The sequence below is a fragment of the Rhinolophus sinicus genome, chromosome 1, assembly GCF_057876585.1.
Source record: "Rhinolophus sinicus isolate RSI-liver-muscle chromosome 1, RSI-T2T, whole genome shotgun sequence".
Classification (NCBI taxonomy): Eukaryota; Metazoa; Chordata; class Mammalia; order Chiroptera; family Rhinolophidae; genus Rhinolophus; species Rhinolophus sinicus.
In genome coordinates, this window is record NC_142501.1 from 169,481,437 (window position 1) to 169,499,882 (window position 18,446).

Consider the following 18,446-nt stretch of genomic DNA (forward strand, 5'->3'; position numbering starts at 1 on the left):
AACATTCTACACTAACTTATAACTTTTCTGTAAATCTAAAATTATTCCAAAATTAATAGTTTATGAAAAGGGGGTGGGGGGATATCATTAAGGTTGTACCTACCCACACAGGAACACAAAACTGAGCTGCAGTGATGTTCTCATGATAGCACAGAGGGGAGTATACACGCTTCATTTCAAAATAACCCAGAGACACATGGGGAAGTAGTAACTGGTACAGGGGCCTGAGAGAGGCTTCCACACGCTGGTAATTCCTTTCTCATCACCTGCATGGATGTGATCCTTTTATGATAAAGGGACTATACTTTTTATTACATTACCGCTCAATAAAAAAGAAGTTAAAAAATACTTATTAGTATAAAAGTTAGAATAATATCAAAATAAATGAGATGTACATGTGGGGAAGAAAATAACCTATACAGGGCCAGTTATAGCAGTTATTATATCATAAGTAAAATACGCAGAGCTGGGAAAGAACTTGGAAATTACCAACTCCTGGCATAAAGTTCTTTATGTTGGTGCCCTGGAGATACGGATGCAGCTGGGCTCGCAGGTCCAGACATCTGCATTTGAGCCAAGTTCCCAGGTGATCTGATGCACACCCAGATCCTACCACTGAACCACCCCAGGAAGGGTAAGTCACCAGGTTCCCGGCTCTCTACACCTGCAGTCCAAAGGCCCAGCCAGGACCCCTGAGATAGTCTATTTCCACAATAGATAAATCTCAGTAAGACCTACTCACCTTACATGGCTAATCAAAGCTTTTTCTATCATAATGGCTTTTCTACATTATAAATAACACTGAGTTTTTCCAACATAGTTTAGATTTCATACTTCAATTACAGCATCAATACATTTGTTATTTACTTATTAAATAATGGCACTTTATAAATTCATGCAATATTGAAGCTAGAGGGCAACTAACACACCTATTCCTTTTAAAGATGAGGAAACTCATACCAGAGATATTAGTAATTTGTCACGAGTTTCTAGAATTCAGTTCTTCTTTAGTCAATAAAGTAAACTACACTTTTCCCCCTTGGTTACTATCTGACTAGGTGAACGTATAAACAGTACAGAATATCTGTACTAGTTTATGACTTGAGTTACTTCAAGCATAATTCAGCTCATGTGATTTCTATGAAAGTTTCTGTTGAAAATAATTCGGGCTGCAGAACAGTATGATGGTAAATGAAAAGAAAAAAGAAAAATACTCCATTAAATGCTTAAATCAAGGTGCTCCATTTTAATGTGTGATAAGTTATGTAAATTAGAAGGAATTTAGGAAAATTTCTTAAGAAATAACAACTTTAGGTAGGCAATTGTAAGGAAGATAACAGTCATGCATGCCAAGGCCACGTGATTCTTCCACAGGCCCCAAGGTGAGAGGTCGATGCCCTGGTTTATCAAGTATTCCTCGCCGGTACAGCTGAAATGCAACAGAAACAGAATGTGACTTCATTCTCACCATCTGTCCAATTTTACTCAATATATTCATTGTTTCTTCGTTAAAGAAGCCTATAGGTTATCAAGCCTTAAATAACTATCCCTTTATATAAAATAGGTAACAATGAGCACTTAAAATTCTGCTAGATATTATGCTAAGCAACCTGCACATAATGCTTCAGTTAATTCCTAATATAATCCAGTGGGGTAAATATTATGCACATTCAAGACATGAAGAGATAAGGTTTAAGGAACTTAGTCAGGTTCACAGACTCACACTTTGAAGTAGGTTGCCTCTCCAGAATCATTTGTTTCCAAATCTATGATGCTGCTCTCTTCAAAGGGCAGAAACATTTACCAAGTAATTTTTCACTTACTCCTGATGGGGAAAACCTCAGCTTTAACACGTGACATCTAGCGCTTTCACAAATATGATCAATGCCCTGTAGGGAACTCATTACCCACAAACCACCCATACAAAAGAAGGCAGGCTAAGAATTCCAACTAGGAGGAGAGGCGAGGAAGGGCTTCTTGCCAGTTAAACTCGCTCAGCTCTTGCACCAAGAGTGGAATGAGCATCTCAGAGGCTCGGCGACAAGACCTCACCAGCAGGCCCAGTAATCAGGTGTAGGCCTTGTAGCTGGAGGAGGGCAGGATGCAGTACCTGTCACAGGTGAGACAAGCACCTGGTACTAAAAATACAGACACAGCTATTACCTGGTACCATATTTGTATGACTCTTGGCATTTACTAGTTCCAAAACAAATGTACGCAGATCAAAAGTACACGAGTGGGCAAAATACTTCTCTTTATGGAGGTTTTCCTGCAATACACTGACCCTTGAGCAACGTGGGGGTAGTTAGGGGCACTCACACACCCCACAGATGAAAATCCACTTATCACTCTTGTCTCCCCCTTAAATTTAACTACTAATACCCTACTTTTGACTAGAAGCCTGACCCAAAATGTAAACAGTCAATTGACACATATTTTGTGGGTTATCTATATTATATATTGGAAGAATACTACAATAAAGTAAGGTAGAGAAAATGTTATTAAGAAAATCATAAGGAAGAGAAAATATATTTACAGTGTTTACTGAAAAATATCTGCATATAAGTGAGCCCCTGCAGTCCTAATGCATGTTGTTCAAGGATCAACTACTTCAAAATAGCATTTGTGCTATTATTCAAAATTATTTCTGTTCTACTAGAATGGTCATGAGATTTAGAATACCAGCATTCTCTTTTCTCTCATTAATTAATGTACCAAAATCAAACCATTAACAACAATTACTAAAAAGGAAAGTGTTATTTAATTTTTAAATAGCATCCTCTAATTTTATTAAACATCCATTTGTTTTGACATTTCTGTTTTATTGACATTACACAGAAAAATGAGATGTCCTTCTCAGCTTACTGAAATATGTTTCTTTCTCTAGAGGATAGATACTTCGACAGGTAATATTCCAAGTCAGTTTAAAAATACAAACAAAAACTGTGTGGAGTTTGATTTCACGATGTCTCATAAATGGAAGAGGAAGGGGCACGTGCCAGGACTGTGGCAGGAAAAGGTTCACCCCTTTCCGCTTCTGCTGCCCTTTGAGCTCTTACTCCTGACCATGGGTTGGGCTCCCAGGAGCCATAAGTTTGTGGATCCACACACTTCACATGAGCCATACAGTGTGGATACTGCAAGGCGTTGCTAAAACACCAAAGCAGCTCATTTCAAACTCAGATATTCTGAAAATCAAAACTCATACCCACAAGCAAAACAACAAAAGGAACTTTCAAAGGGTCCAAAACGAACAACACACAAGAACCATTTCTCCAACATAAATACAATCTGACTGTAGTAGAATACCTACAAATTGTATAGCACTTTCACATGCATTAATAAACAATTATCTTTCTTATCGCTTTACAGATAAGAAAACTTAGGCTCACAGCACTCACAGACCTGAAGGAACTCACACCAGCTCTGAGCCCAGTGGCCTTTCCACATCACACCACACAGTAAGCAAACCCATTATGGCACTGACTGTAAACTTACATGGCAAAGCTACAGGTATTGTTTGCTGTTACATTGAGTCCTGGGCAGAAGTTCTGTCCCAAAAATTCATTATGCTGCAAAGCCTATAACACAACGGGGAGTGGGTAAGGTAAATAGTTTTAAAAGACTTTGCAAAGAATTATCACAATCCCATCCTGCTACTTTCACCTTTATTGTTATTTCTGAAAACAAACCAAACTTCATATGCACAATCTTCGTCACACCAAAGTAACTAACATGAGTTACCCTGGCAATCAAGAGGCCTTGGGATGAATTTTGGCTTCTAATACAAAGGAAATAAAGTATTTGACCAAGAGGGGAGACCTCTGGCTGTAACCCCAGAACTCCTTCGTTTTTCTCTCCCCAATGTTATAACACTGTGAACACTACAATTAAGATGATATAGTGATACTCAGTAACTTTTCTTAATTTATGGTAACACATATTATATCATTATTATCTGTTTTAATCAAAACCACTTATAATTCTTTGGAGCTGATTACCTTTCTAAAGCCAATAGTGGCTGTATATATTATATGGTCTTGGTTTTTCTTCCAAATTCCCTTTCAATATATGCGTAAAATATGAATAATAGGCTCCCATTATCTCAACTATTTCCTGTTGCACTTAAAGGCAAACACATTTTTTTTACATCAAGTGGTCAATCTTTCTCCTTCACTATGACGTATCTCCCCACCCTTCACCTCAAACAGCAGGGTGACTGGGGAAAACTCGGGTGATCATCACGGTGACCTAAGGCTTAATAGAAAACTCTCCTTCATTGGTCCCCAAATGATTTCCTGGGACACCTCCAAGTCCTTGTCTGGGGACATGAGATGGTCAGGCTTTATTTTGGTTGTTCCTAGCTCGGGAACAATGAACCAGCCATGGTAATAGAAGAGGAAAACTTACCGCATAGCCGTACCGAGGAATGCTGAAGTACTGAAGCCATGACAGCCACGGCACTATGGTTCTGAGATTGACCAACAGCCCGGAAAAGATCTACAAAGAGCAAATATGAAGAATCAAGACTGGTGGAGTGATTTCATGAAGAATTCTAGAGACTATAGAGAATACCCTCTTTAGGTCCCGTACAACCTTGTAAACATTTCTCCTGGGGCCTAGTCTTTCTGGAAATTCTGTCGACTCATCTGAAGATTCAGCATATATTCTTTGCATGTGTACTTCTCTCTGTAGCTGAGGCTGCTTATGGTTTTAAAGGAATGACAATATGTCTCTGTTTCCTTTAATTAGAAGATCCTTGTGACGGCTTTACTTTCTCTGTGACTGCACGCAATGGAAGGTCCATAAGTACTGCCTGTTCTAATGATACGACTGCTGTACATTCCCACCAACAGACATAATGAACATATCCTGAGCCCCTCATGCCCCTCTCTACTTCATAACACAGCAAGTTTTGTTATTTACAGGGTTTGCATTCTATCTCCCAATGACAGTAGGGATAATTTGGGGTTCAGAACGCATGCCTAAAGTAACCCATAGCCTAGACAGGTACACAGTATAACGTGGTGAAGTATAGCATAAAACATGGTAACACCTTCATTTAAAGCAACAAAAAGCAGTATTGCAATGGAGGCCCCAGGAAGGACCGCTCCAGCAACAGACGGGTACATAAGAGGTTCATACAAAACTTCTCCTCACTGGCACTGCCATGGGGGACGGGCATAACAATGACAATGCTGCTGGTGTCACTACACACATTGTAACTTGATCTAACCAAGTGTTTAATATATAACATCTCCCAGTAAAATACAGTTTCATGAGGGGCTTTAAAAGTTCTCTATATAAACCATTACAAAATAATAAATCAAAGCCCCTAATATCTCAAACAAAACATTTTTATATATCAAAGGACATTTTATTTATTAGATGACATTATAGGAAATATACAGAAGGCTTCTCACTTTCTCAATAATGTTTAGACGGGTAGTTTTCAATAGCAATAGTTTATGTTAATTACAAACTTTTCAAACTTTTCTGCTACTCCTGCTCTAGCAGAAAGGACTTGGGTAATAAGTAAATAGGCTAAGCATTCCTGTTTACTTCATGTAGGAGGGGAAATGTGACAACTGGTTCCTTTCACCTGCACATTCACCTATGTTTGTGCAAAGTTTAATGGCATGTAAACTTAGAATTAAGTAGTCATTTAAAAAAAAAGTAAGATACAAGAGCATATCATGAACTCAGAAAGGAGGAGACGTAGAACTGTGTAGACGTGGGAATTTTCAGTATTTTTAAAACACCCGTTTTCAAAATATAGGAGGGACCCAAGACACACAACCTACGTCACATACTGTTCTATTTCTCATGGAGCTTAGCTTTTCCCCTGGAAAGTATTTGATCCATCCAAACCATCTCAGCTACTGATTAAATAAGCCCTTAGTTCTCTAACACCACCAGTGAACATTCCAGTCAATTTAGCTGTCGTTTTCACGAGGAAATTCCAACGAAAATTTTTCTGGTTTTTGAAGTTCCCGTTTATCAAGGTTTCACTATATGTCACCAAGAGCATATTTAAAATCTCATTTGTAACAACATGTTCACCAAAGTTAAGTAACTACATGAGAAGAGCAGCAAAAAAGGCTGGGTAAGGTGAAGAAAAAGCTGGTACCTTCCCTAATATGAGCTATACTTTAATATATGGCTTCCTTAAAACTAAGAGTCCCATTTACAGAATCCTCCAAGCAGGTTTACCAAGAAAGGTAAAATAGCAGGAAGGAAAGAGAGGCAATAATTACTTCTCAGAGAAGCACAGTTTCTACTCACCATCATAAACACAAAAGAGATGGTCATGAGAAGTGTTGCTATGGATACCACACTCTGACCTGCTGCTATGGCCAGTGCCATAGAACTGGCCGCATAAGCCACCATCGCCAGAGTAAACATCATGATGAAGAAGGACTCCACCACTGGTTTCAATCCTTAGGAAGACAGAACGGGTTAATCCAACTGCCTAGGTCACTGTGTATCTCGGATTGTTTATTGTGCAAATAACATTCTATTTTGAGAAACTGATAACGGAATGAAAAAAATTCATCCCTATCAAACCATCCTGGGTCACTAATTTCATTGATCTCCCCCCACCCCATATAATTGCATAAAATGATCATGCAATTTTCTATTTTATACTTACTGCATTAGCACTTTGCCATGTAACACCTATGCTTCTTTATGTGGAATTATTAACAATTTCTGAGTGCCTGAGATGGAGATCTGGAGGCAGCACACCTGGCCAGAATTCTACTGGCTTCTCTTCAGAGAAGGAGAATTGTCAGGACCACACCCTTTTCACCCAGACATCACCACATTATTCAGTGTTTGCTGTAACTGTGTTGGTGAAGAAATTGGGAAGACTAGGATTACGTGAGCTCCCAGTAGTTTCACTACCTGAGGGAGAACCTCAGAACCCAAGTCTCTGAGACAAAGGACCACAGAGCTTGGGCTTGAGGATGGGGTGAAATTACATTTCATAAAAGTGCATTATAAACTATAATGGGCTACAATTATGGGTCAGACAATCTGAAGATTTTGGAACAGCCATAAGACCACCAGTCAGGAGTGTGAGGATCCTGGTTCTACGCTACTTCTGTATGATACACCTTTTATCTATAAAATGGAAGTTTAAGCTCAAGCAGAGCATTTTCTTTATAGTGCTTTGTCAAAAATACATTATGTTTCAGGACATATATGGAAATTCTGAGGCAGTGAGCCTGGGGTGAAGCCTAAACACAATGCACAAATGAATCTGTCTACATTTATCAAACAAGTACTTTATTGAACCAATAAGCTCCAAAAGTTGTGATCATTCATTATCTTTATATATATAGACATACACATACATATACACATAAGAATATAAATAGATAGGTAATAATATTCCAGCTCCAGCTCCCCTCTCATAGTCTCAAATACTTTCATGAATTCTTTCCATGTCCGTAAATGACACGTATTGCTTCTCAGTAAAATATAGTTCTATAAATAGGTTTAAGAGTTAGGTTGGGAAAAGTCATAACAAAAATGTCCTCGAGACCAGATTTCAGAGTGTGCAAAACAGATAGATGCTTCCTTATCTCATGGCTTGGTTTATAGTTTGGGGAACCAAAAACATGCTTGTGAAAAGAAATTAGCTTCCCCTCACATTGGAGACTAAACACACATACTTTTTTATTGCTTACCTAACAAGAAGTATGTGATACAAGTAAATATAATACTTGGTAACATCCTCATGGGTAGTAAATCAGATAATAGTTTTCCAAAGAAATAAGATGACACTCTGTAGTAGCCACTGATATATTCATGTCTAAAAAACAAAAATTCATACCATACACCCCACATTAGTTTAAGAAGGCGCAGACCAGATGATGAAAACACTTGCTGTACAGATCTCTGTGGCCACCAGGGGTCTAACAGACACCTTCTCACATCCTGCAGGTTTACCCACCCCTTTCACCCAGTCAGCATCAGGCACCACCTTAGGTGCCCCTTCCCTGGGACATCTTCAATTTTGAAAAACACAACAAACAAAACAGCCTGCACTTTATTTCAAGGCTGCCTTCTGGCTCTATCCATTCTCCCTTCTACTAAGGGCTAAGCTTGCTCTATATTCTTTGTCACCTTTACCCACCCACCTTCAACTGACTGTTAGACCCACTACTTTCTACCAAGCCCCTCAAACTTTTTCTGAAGGTCATCATGACTTCGTATTTGCTAAAAACAAAAGATCCTTTGCAGCCTCTTTATTTCGTGCTTTCTCTGCATCATTTGCATTTGGTGGGTATCTTGAACCTCCTTTTTCCTTTGGTCTCAGGCCCCACGTGCTCCTGCTTTTCCTTCCAGTCTCTGGCTGCTTTTTCTCAATTAACATTAGTCATCCAGGAAGCAATCTAGGGTCTGCAACTGGATGTGACCAGTTTGATCAACAGTCCCGTCACTGGACAGCCCCCTTCCATACTCACATAAAGAGCTTCTTCTCGACCACAAAGAGCTCTACAGCTGAAACACTGCTGAAACACTGGTTGGTTGTCAAGAAGAAGAGCACCCCAGCTCTGCGATGAGAGAAAAGGAACAAAAGCGCTGCATCGATAAAACATCCCTGCATCAATTTCCTACCTGCGAATACTCTTTCTTTAAATGGTATAACGTTAACAACTATGCTTGTTATAACAGAGAGGGAAGTGTGAGCCCTTTCAGTTCTCTCATCATCCTTTTGTCTCCTCACGGTGCCCCTGGGATTCTATATAGCACAGTTTGAAATTCGGGGTTCTGGGTTACCATGGATTGAAGTGTGTTCTCCCAAAATCCCTATGTGGAAGCCCTAATGCTCAATGTGATGATACCATGTTTCCCCAAAAATAAGACCTAGCCAGACAATCAGCTCTAATGTGTCTTTTGGAGCAAAAATTAATGTAAGACCGGTCTTATTTTACTATAAGACCAGGTATAATATAATATCATCTCATCTCATCTCATCTCATCTCATCTCATCTCATCTCATCTCATATCATATCATATCAGTATTCTGCACTAGGTGAAAATATGGCATCTACCAAGGTACAAACCACCAATTAACAGGTTTGGAATCAGCCCAGAGAAGAACACAGCCACCAGGGTAGGTAAAGAGAAAAATGATGACCTAACTCTATAAAGGAGCTGCCATAAAAATCTCATTGTAGAGGAACACTGTCTGATTCCATTCAGGAAATATTTGTTTTACCTGAGTGAGGTTTTTATGCTTTTTCTTTCTTTCATAAACAATCACCCTTTTCCAGACATCAAAATAGATTCCATTGAAGCCACTGAAAGTTTCCTCAATAATAAAATGGGATAATACCACCCACCTCTCGGGCAGGAGGGTAACCTGAGGCCATGGATGGAAAGCAGGGAGCACAGTGCTGGCACAGAGCAGCTCTAAATACACAAAGCAAAGGAGAACTCCGCGGTCTGCCAACTTGCTGAGCACCTGTATTCACAGCACACCTGAGCCCATTGCAAAGTCTCATCATGCAACAATAGTTCTAAGGGCACATTAAGACTGAAACTGGGGAAGGTACACTGATGTAAGTGTTAATCATATATCATAGCCACACACAAAAAAGCCTAATATCAAAGTAAATATGAATTTCAAAACTGAAAGCTAATTTTAGAAACACGAGACACAGCAACAATTCAGCTCAATTTGTTAAGTTTCTCATCTAACAGTACAATAATGTTCATAATGACTCAGACTAGTAGACAGTGAAATTCCTTCTAAATTAGAATAATTTATTTTATAATACTAAACAATTTTTGTTAAAGTTTTTAACGTGCTCTAATTCTTTCAAAGTGGTAATTCATCTTACTGTTAGCAAAACTGAGTCTGATCCACCACCCCCTGTAAAATAAATAAAGAAATAGAAAGGAAATAATCCACAGGCAAAAGAAAAAAAAGATAAACTAGATTACAACAAAGTTTAAAACTTTTATGAATCAAAGAAAACTATCAACAGAGTGAAAAGACAACCCACAGAATGGCAGAAACATTTCCAAACTTTTATCTGATAAGGGGTTAGCATCCAGAATATATAAAGAACTCTTAATGCTGAACACTAAAAAAAAAAAAAAAAAAAAAATCCAATTTAAAATGCGCAAATAGACATTTCTCCAAAGAAGACATACAAATAGCCCATAAGCATGTGAAAAGAAGCTCAACATCACTAATCATTAGGAAAATACAAATCAAAACCAAAATGAGATACCATTTCACTCCAATTAGAGTGGCTATTAGAAAGAATAAGAGAGAGAGAGAGAGAGAGAGAGAGAGAGAGAGAGAGAGAGAGAGAGAGAGAGAGCAAAAGAAAGAACCAAAAAAAAAAAAAAAACCTTCAGAAAATAACCACTGTTGACCACGTTGTGCACTGCTGGTAGAAATGAAAATTGGAACAGCTGATGTATAAGATAGAATGGCAATTATTCAAAAAAATCAATGGAATTACCAAATGATCCAGTAACTCCATTTCTGGGAACATATACAAAAGAATTAAATGCAGAGACTCACACAAATATTTATTTGTACACTCATATTCACAGAGGCATTATTCACAACAGCCAAATGGTAGAAACAACCCAAGTGTCCATGGATATAAAAGTGGATAAACAAAATGTGGTATATCCTTATAACAGAATATTATTCAGCCTTTAAAATGAAGAAATTCTGAGACGTGCTACAACATGAATGAACCTGGAAGACACTATGCTAAGGGAAATAAGCCAGTCATCCAAAGTCAAATACTGTATGAAAAGTTCAGTGAGGTAGTTAGAGGAGTCAAATACAGATAAAGTATAATGATGGTTTCCAGAGAATGGGGAAACAGAAAATGGAGAGTTTTTGTTTAATGGGTACACAGATTTATTTTGGGAAAATGAAAAAAAAAGTTCTGGAGCTGGATAGTGGTGATGGTTGCATAACAATGTAAATGTAATTAATGCCACTTAACAGTACACTTAAAACTGGTTACAAGGGTAAATTTTATGTTATGTATATTTTATCACTATATAAGGTGTGATCAAAAACTACAGTGAATGTTTAAATTTTTAAATATTTATTATAGTAAAAGACATGTTGCCATTAATCCTCCTCAAAATATGCCCCCTCACTTTGAATACATTATCCCATCATTCTTGCCACTTTCTGAAGCAGTTCTGGAGTGTCTTTAGTTGTGCCGTCATGGTTGCTTCGATGTCCTGAATCGATTCAAAACATTTACCTTTCATGGTCATTTTGAATTTGGGGAAGAGCCAGAAGTCGCACGGTGCCAGATCAGTGAATAAGGTGGATGAGGAAACAACATAATGTTTTCATTTGACAGAAATTGCCCTACACCAGACGTGATGTGTGACACAAAGCCTTTCTGTTTTGATAAAAAATATGGTGAATTATGCTGCCGAGCGCCATCCAACAGAGGGGCAGGGATCTTCAATACAGGAAGTGGCACGTTTAACCTTAGTAACAGTGTGTGACAAGTTTCAACTTGTTCAGTGCTATCAGTCGGATGTGAGTTATGGTTGAGAGGAGGTGTGTTTTAAAGTAAACTGTAAATCATCCTCCATCATGACAATGCTCTGAGTCACACATCACTTCTGGCACAGCAATTTCTGTGAAATAAAAACATTAAAGTGTTTCCTCATCCACTTTATTCTTTGGATCTGGCACCATGTGGCTTCTGGCTCTTCTCCAAAGTCAAAATGATTCAGGACATTGAGGAAGCTGTGACAGCGCAACCAAAGACATTCACAAAAGAGGACTTCCAGAACTGCTTCAGAAAGTGTCAAGAACAATGGGATAATGTGTTCGAAGTTAGGGGGAGTATTTTGAAGGGGATTAATAGCAATGTGTCTTTTACTGGAATAATTTTTTTTATTTAAACATTCACCATATTGTTTGATCACATTTCGTATATGTATGTGTTTGGACAATTAAGTTTGCAAACTCAGCCTAGATAAAGTGCTACATACCTCATTGCTGAATATCACTATGGTCACCATCGAAGTACTCCCATTGGGAAGCTATGTACTGACACCAGCACCTAGTTTACCCTTAAAAACAATTTTGGACCATTTTATGGCCACCAGAGCTGTCGTCATGTTACCCTTGATGTCCTGAATTACCCTTGATGTCGTATTACCCTTGATGTCCTGAAAGTCATCAAAATATCTTCCTTTCAATATTTCCTTTATCTTCAGGTAAAGAAAGAAGTCACTGTGGGCCAGATCAGGTGAGTAGGGAGGGTGTTCCAATACAGTTAATTGTTACTAGCTAAAAACTCCCTCCCAGACAGTGCCGTGTGAGCTGGTGCATTGCCATGATGTAAGAGCCATGAATTGTTGGTGAAAAGTTCAGGTCATCTAACTTTTCACACAGCCTTTTCAGCACTTCCAAATCATAAACTTGGTTAACTGTTTGTCCAGTTAGTACAAATTCTTAACAAATAATCCCTCTGATATAAAAAAAGGTTAGCAACATGGTTGCAACAGGTTCGCGAACTTAATTGTCTGACTTCGTATATATGAAAATTATCTTTTCCATTAAGTTCTGAATTCACTGACTTATCCTACTCCTCAGTTCATCTTGTACTTCTCTGAAATTCGAACTCTTAATAGATATTCATAATTTTGAAAAAAGTAACGGTACTTTTTTTTTTTTAATCAAAATCAAAACTTACTTACCTATTCTGGATTCCTGTTGAGTCACTTTTTAAATCATAAAAAATAGCACCTACAACCAGTCCCAGGAGGACTGTTATGATTATCTTTACAAAAAAAGAAAAAAAAAAGGTTTCAATTAAAGGTAAGAACAAAATATACCAATTATTATTACAATATATTTGGCTACCTAATCAAATCACTCCATTGGGATAGATAATTTCAATCACTTGACAAAAGTTCTTTTGGGAAAATATAAAACAGTATATATTATTAAACTGCTTTATAAATTAAAATAAAAAATAATTTATCTGTGTGCTGGGCAGACTGGTCAGGAGAACAAAGAAGACTATTGGAAAAGTTATGATTCCTCCAAATGTTTCCCCAGGCACTGCCAGTTCAGGCTACAGGTACTTGGAATGCCATATAGAGTAAGAGAACAGTGCAAGTGCCTAACAAAGTCATTTAGGGGATAAAATAAATTTCAAGTGGCTAAGAGTTTTGGCCTAAACTCTCACCTTTAAGCTAGTGAACATATGTGATTTTATAATATTTCAAGAGGTTCAAGTGAAAACAGGATATCTTTACTCTTAACATTAAAAATAAATAAACATTGCAAAGCACACATAACAAAATTTCAACAGTGGAATTTTACAAACTAAGGAAGTAGGGGTCAGCTGGGGACCACCTATGGAGGGGTAGAGAGGGAGCCTGCATGGAAAACTACATTGTCACTGTCACCAAAACATTCAGCTTTCCCTGAGGGCTCCCAAGTACTTCCATGACCCAGTCTCCTGTCACTTCTCCAGCAACTTCAGCCTGTAGGACCCACGACCCACAGTGTAGAACTAAGCCGCCAATTCTTTGCCATGCTGGCCTACTGTCACTTACTCTGTTTAATAAGTCCTAAGAAAACCAAGTAAACATCACTTATTTTCAAGATTGATAAAATGTCTCTTAAGGATACTTCTACCAGCAAAGGGTTAAGGGTTATATAATAATATAATTTCTTTAAGGAACTTCTACGTATTGTACTTTTAAACTGTATTAAATACAAAAGTATAAGAAATGCTAAGCAGTAAAAAATAAAATATCCCACCTTGTATCTTGGAACCTTCAAAGTTCAAAAATGAAAAAAAAATCTTAGGACTGTAACAGTGGAACAGTATCAAGACTTGAAGTAACTTGTCAGGCACACTTTTGGCATGAAGCAAACAAAATTGGAAAAAGGATCATGATCTGTGAAGGCTAGTTTGTGAAGACCACAGTGTGGAAAGAATATGATTTGAGATGGTCTTAAAAATTCCCTTACTGGATGATGTAGATGCCTGATCACTGCACTGTACACATGAAGCTGAAGCTGAACAATAGCGAATGTCAACTACAATTATGTGTATATATGTGTGTGTGTGTGTGTGTGTGTGTGTGTGTGTGTGTGTGTGTGTGTGTGTATGGTTACAAGAAGCGGGGTAAGCATTAGGAATAGAGACAGTGGAAATGTAACGGCTGTGTGTGATGTCAGAGGGGTAATGGATGGAGGGAGGGTGGTTGTCACTGTGTGAGGGATATAAATGATAAACATCTAAGTATTACTTTGTTTTGTGCACCTGAATCTAACAAAAAAAGTTTTAAAAAAATAAAATAAAATCAATTCCCCTTTTAAAAAAAAGTTGGAATAAGATGGAATACACAAAAATTATAAATTAATTGTACTGCAGGAAAAAATATGGTGACTTTTTTCAGCTACATCTATCAACTGTAATTATGTGTTTAATTTTTTAAATTGTAAAGAGTAATGTCATTAAGCATTTCAGCTCTATACTGTATCTCCAAATACAGTACACAAAATACAAAAATGATCCAAATGAAAAAAAAAAGACTTTGGCATTAACTAAAACTCACCATGATCTTGTTTCACTTAAAGGTCATTTGCCTTAATGTATTTCAATTTGAGAATACCCATGTAGCCCATTTCCGTCCTGTACATTATCTGCTTAAGAACTATAGGCAGGATTGACATGCAAAATATTTCACAACCTGTATGCCACAGATATTAATGAATGAGAATGGACATTTGCTTAAAATAACTAGTACAACTATATTGGTGTAACCAGCTAAACATCACACTTACTTATAGACATGCATGCTTTTAACTCTTGCTCAGTACAGACATACCTTGTTTTATTGTACTTCACGGATATTGTGTTTTTTACAGATTGAAGGCAAAACCCTCCACTAACAAAAGGATTATGACTTGCTGAAGGCTCAGGTGACGGTTAGCATTTCTAGTGATAAAGTATTTTTTTTAAAAATCCCTTACTAATAAGACAGTAAAAAATTGAAATAAAATTTATTGCCCTGGCATATTTCAATAACTCTCAGAAAATATTGTATAAATGTAAACAGATTCAAGTTTCCAAAACAAATTAGGATGACTCCATCAAAATATAAGCATGCTCTATAAAAATCTGCACTTTCACACAGTCTAACTTTAAGAATATTGAGACTTTTTAAACTGCCCACAATGCACATGATTTGTTTCTTTTGCATTCGAACTTGATATCTTATACTAACAGACGATCAGTATCACCATTGGGATGTTTCCTACAGGTTGCAAAGTTCTAAAAGTATTTACAAAGTCAGCTATCAAACACATGGACAAAATGGTTAATCCCACAATACTGTCATGCTTTTACAAGGTGCGTCTCTGTTATTCTTTCTTTCACTAAGAGAAAATAAACAGATAAAGTAAACGCTGCACAACACAGCAGAGAAAGACACCCTGTGTGTATATCTCGCCTCTGTTTTGAACAGGGGAAAAAAAAAGGAAAGAAAAGGATTCCCTACATATATGATTCTTTGTTCAAATGTGTTTACCAACATTTCTCAAGGTAAGTTCTGAGGGATGTTTAAGACTGTCCCTAAAAAAACTTTACAGTCAAATGTTTAATAGAAATAACAAATAGAAATAACAAATCTCCAAGAGATAAGACAATGTTTCCAAATTGATAAGATTAGAAATCCCTTGTAACAAGTGAACATTAAATCTTCTTATACAGATAATCTATTCATTCCAATATCTTCCAAATACTTTTGGTTAAATGCATTCTCAGAAGCAAAGTCTGATTCACGTAGATAACTAGCTCAAAACCAAGTAAGTCTCTAAGACAACAGATACAAGATTTATGAGCCAGAAGCCATACAACATTTTCATAGCTACATGTTCAAACACCTAGAGAAGCAAATGACATACTTGCAAAATTAGAAACCCAAATCAGGGGTCAGTAAGACAAATAGAGCACACTGGCTATTTTTGTTCAGTCCATGAGATAAGAATGGTGTTTTACATTTTTTTTAATGATTGACCAAAAAAGGGAAGAATATTTCTGCCACATGAAATTTATATGAAATTCAATTTCAGTGTCAATGAATAGTTTAATTGGAGCACAGCCATGTTCTTTTGTTTATGCATCATATCATCTATGGCTGCCACTAAAATGGATGAGATTACTACATGAGACAAAGACCACATGGACTGCAAAGCCTAAAATACTCACTACCTGCCCCTTTACAAAAATAACTGGCATACTTCTGACCTAAGCTAATATACCACTATTCAAAAATCTGAACAAGCGCTGCTCCAGTTAAGCAGATGCTCAGGGACATGCAAGGTTCTATCCCTATTGTATGAGGTCACCACTGCTCTGAACATTTTGGAATTCCTTTTGTGGAACTGAGTTCACTGAGGAGGCAAGTAGGCTGAACAGGCAACCTGGAGACACTAGGCCTGGGGTTTGCCACTGAAGGAAATCAAGCACCAAAAGATGCAGAATCGTGGTGTATTAGAAATATTTCCGCATTCACACCCTGCTCAGAACTGCCATATACTTGGATAGTACACTCATAAACCACTTGGAGGCAAGAGAAATTTATTTTCCAAGTAAAAAATTCTAATGCATGAATTACACTGAAGAATCAACTCCGTTACATCATCTCACTGTTGACCAATGGGAAACCAGGTTGACATGATTCACTAGACTTGTTTCCAAATAACATCAAATCTACTCTGAAAGAACAAAAATTTACCCTTGATTTATAGTACGCAAAAGTGCTCTCATTCCAACAGAAATGTCAAATAACAAGTCCCAAAAATGCTTGGAAGAATTAGCAGTACATCTCAAAGAGGGATCTAGGCTCTAGGTATTAATACTCAGAAAGCAACAGTACTGAAGCATGAAATTATGGTGCACGTGGTAAGAAGTCAGTAATAGGGCCAACTTCATGCCAACTTTTGGTAGTCAACAGAAATTCAGTGATTGATAATAAAATTAACAATCCCTAAATAACTAGCTAAAATGATTTCCTTAGAAAGGATGGACCATTAAACTGGAAATATCAGGTTTTGTATGACAGAGGGCTTCACAATAACAGAAAATCCATATGGAGTAATAAACAACTATCAACAGACCAGCCAAAATAGGAAAAGAACATTATTTCATCTTAATGAAGAGAAAGTTGATCTGACAGTGAATGATAGCCTTATTTAATGGAAGTCAAGTTTGCTTACTACCTTTCTGTCAGTTGCACACCGTTTTAGGCATCTACTGCTGTCTGAAGACTAGAACCCCAAAATGAGGAAGGTCAATTATAAGGAACAGCATTTACACACAGGCTCTTCCCTCAGACATCAGCTGGGCCCTCCTCCATTCAGGTGCATTCACTGACATCTAGGTAAAGTCTTCCTGGACCACCTGATTGAAAATGCAAACCAAGCCATTTTACCTGTCTCCCTCCTCCCACTGTTTTCTTTTCTCTTTTCTCTCTCTTCTTTTCTCCACTTCTCTGTTTAAACTTTCTCACAGTCCCTTTTACCTTCTGCCATGCTGGATACTTTATTTCTGTATGAATTTACCAGCTGTCCCTCCTCATAAGAAAATGTGCTCCAAAAGAGCAGAGATTTTTACTTTTACCTATTGTGTTCCCTGCTATGTACAAGCTCCCGAATGCAGCACATGATCAAGAAACTTGTTGAATAAGTCAGAAAATAAACATGTGCAGCTACCAGAAAAACCCAACTGGGACTAAACATTTGTTTACATCACTATTTTGAAAACAAAAATTCTCTCTACAAAAATTATCCACTACAGCTTGTCTAAATCAACAAAAAACTCTGAAATAAGTAGTCAAAAAAAACCACTAAAAAAAGTGTTCTATAAGTAAAAATGTTATTGTGTTTTATTTGTCCCATTGACTGTTTTGATATCCAAATAGAATGGGGTGAAACTGTCAGTAGAAGACAGTATAATCCTAAAATATATTGTATCAAAATCTAATGTTGCTACATGAGCATTTCACAGTATAATTAAAAGAATCTCTTAAATTACCTGAGCTATAGAAGCCTGGGGATTACCCAGTAAGTTTTTGAATGAACGCTTGGCAATCCATTTGAGTTGATGACAGAAGGAGGTGGCATAGGTGAGCTCCTTGAAGACTACACTCTTCTTCTTTTTCTGAACCCCTGAGAGTTCATCTAACTTAACTTTTGTGTCTCTGAAGAAGGCGGAGTTGACATAAAACTCAGCTAATTTTTCTATGAGTGGCTTATCTCTCTTGGACGGCTCTTCAATTTCCTTGGCTTTGGAATAAAAATGGATAGAGGGAAAGATTAACAGTATAACTGATTTAGTCCATTTTTCTGTAACCCCGTTCTTAGATTCTGCTCTAACTCCTTAATTCTAAACCTTGAGCAT

General features: G+C 37.4%; 1 protein-coding gene across 1 annotated transcript in view; it reads right to left on the reverse strand.

The window, feature by feature from the left end:
• Nucleotides 1–1,231: 1,231 nt before the first annotated feature.
• Nucleotides 1,232–18,446, reverse strand: part of LOC148759297 (broad substrate specificity ATP-binding cassette transporter ABCG2-like) — a 103,520-nt gene continuing 86,305 nt past the window's right edge. The window contains exons 9-16 of the mRNA XM_088791868.1: nucleotides 18,081–18,331; nucleotides 12,721–12,803; nucleotides 8,475–8,564; nucleotides 7,695–7,819; nucleotides 6,286–6,440; nucleotides 4,411–4,500; nucleotides 3,499–3,581; nucleotides 1,232–1,429 (exon numbers count right to left, since the gene is read on the reverse strand). Coding sequence (XP_088647994.1) covers nucleotides 1,282–1,429; nucleotides 3,499–3,581; nucleotides 4,411–4,500; nucleotides 6,286–6,440; nucleotides 7,695–7,819; nucleotides 8,475–8,564; nucleotides 12,721–12,803; nucleotides 18,081–18,331 — 1,025 coding nt within the window. The 3' untranslated portion in view covers nucleotides 1,232–1,281. The remainder of the gene's footprint in view (nucleotides 1,430–3,498; nucleotides 3,582–4,410; nucleotides 4,501–6,285; nucleotides 6,441–7,694; nucleotides 7,820–8,474; nucleotides 8,565–12,720; nucleotides 12,804–18,080; nucleotides 18,332–18,446) is intronic.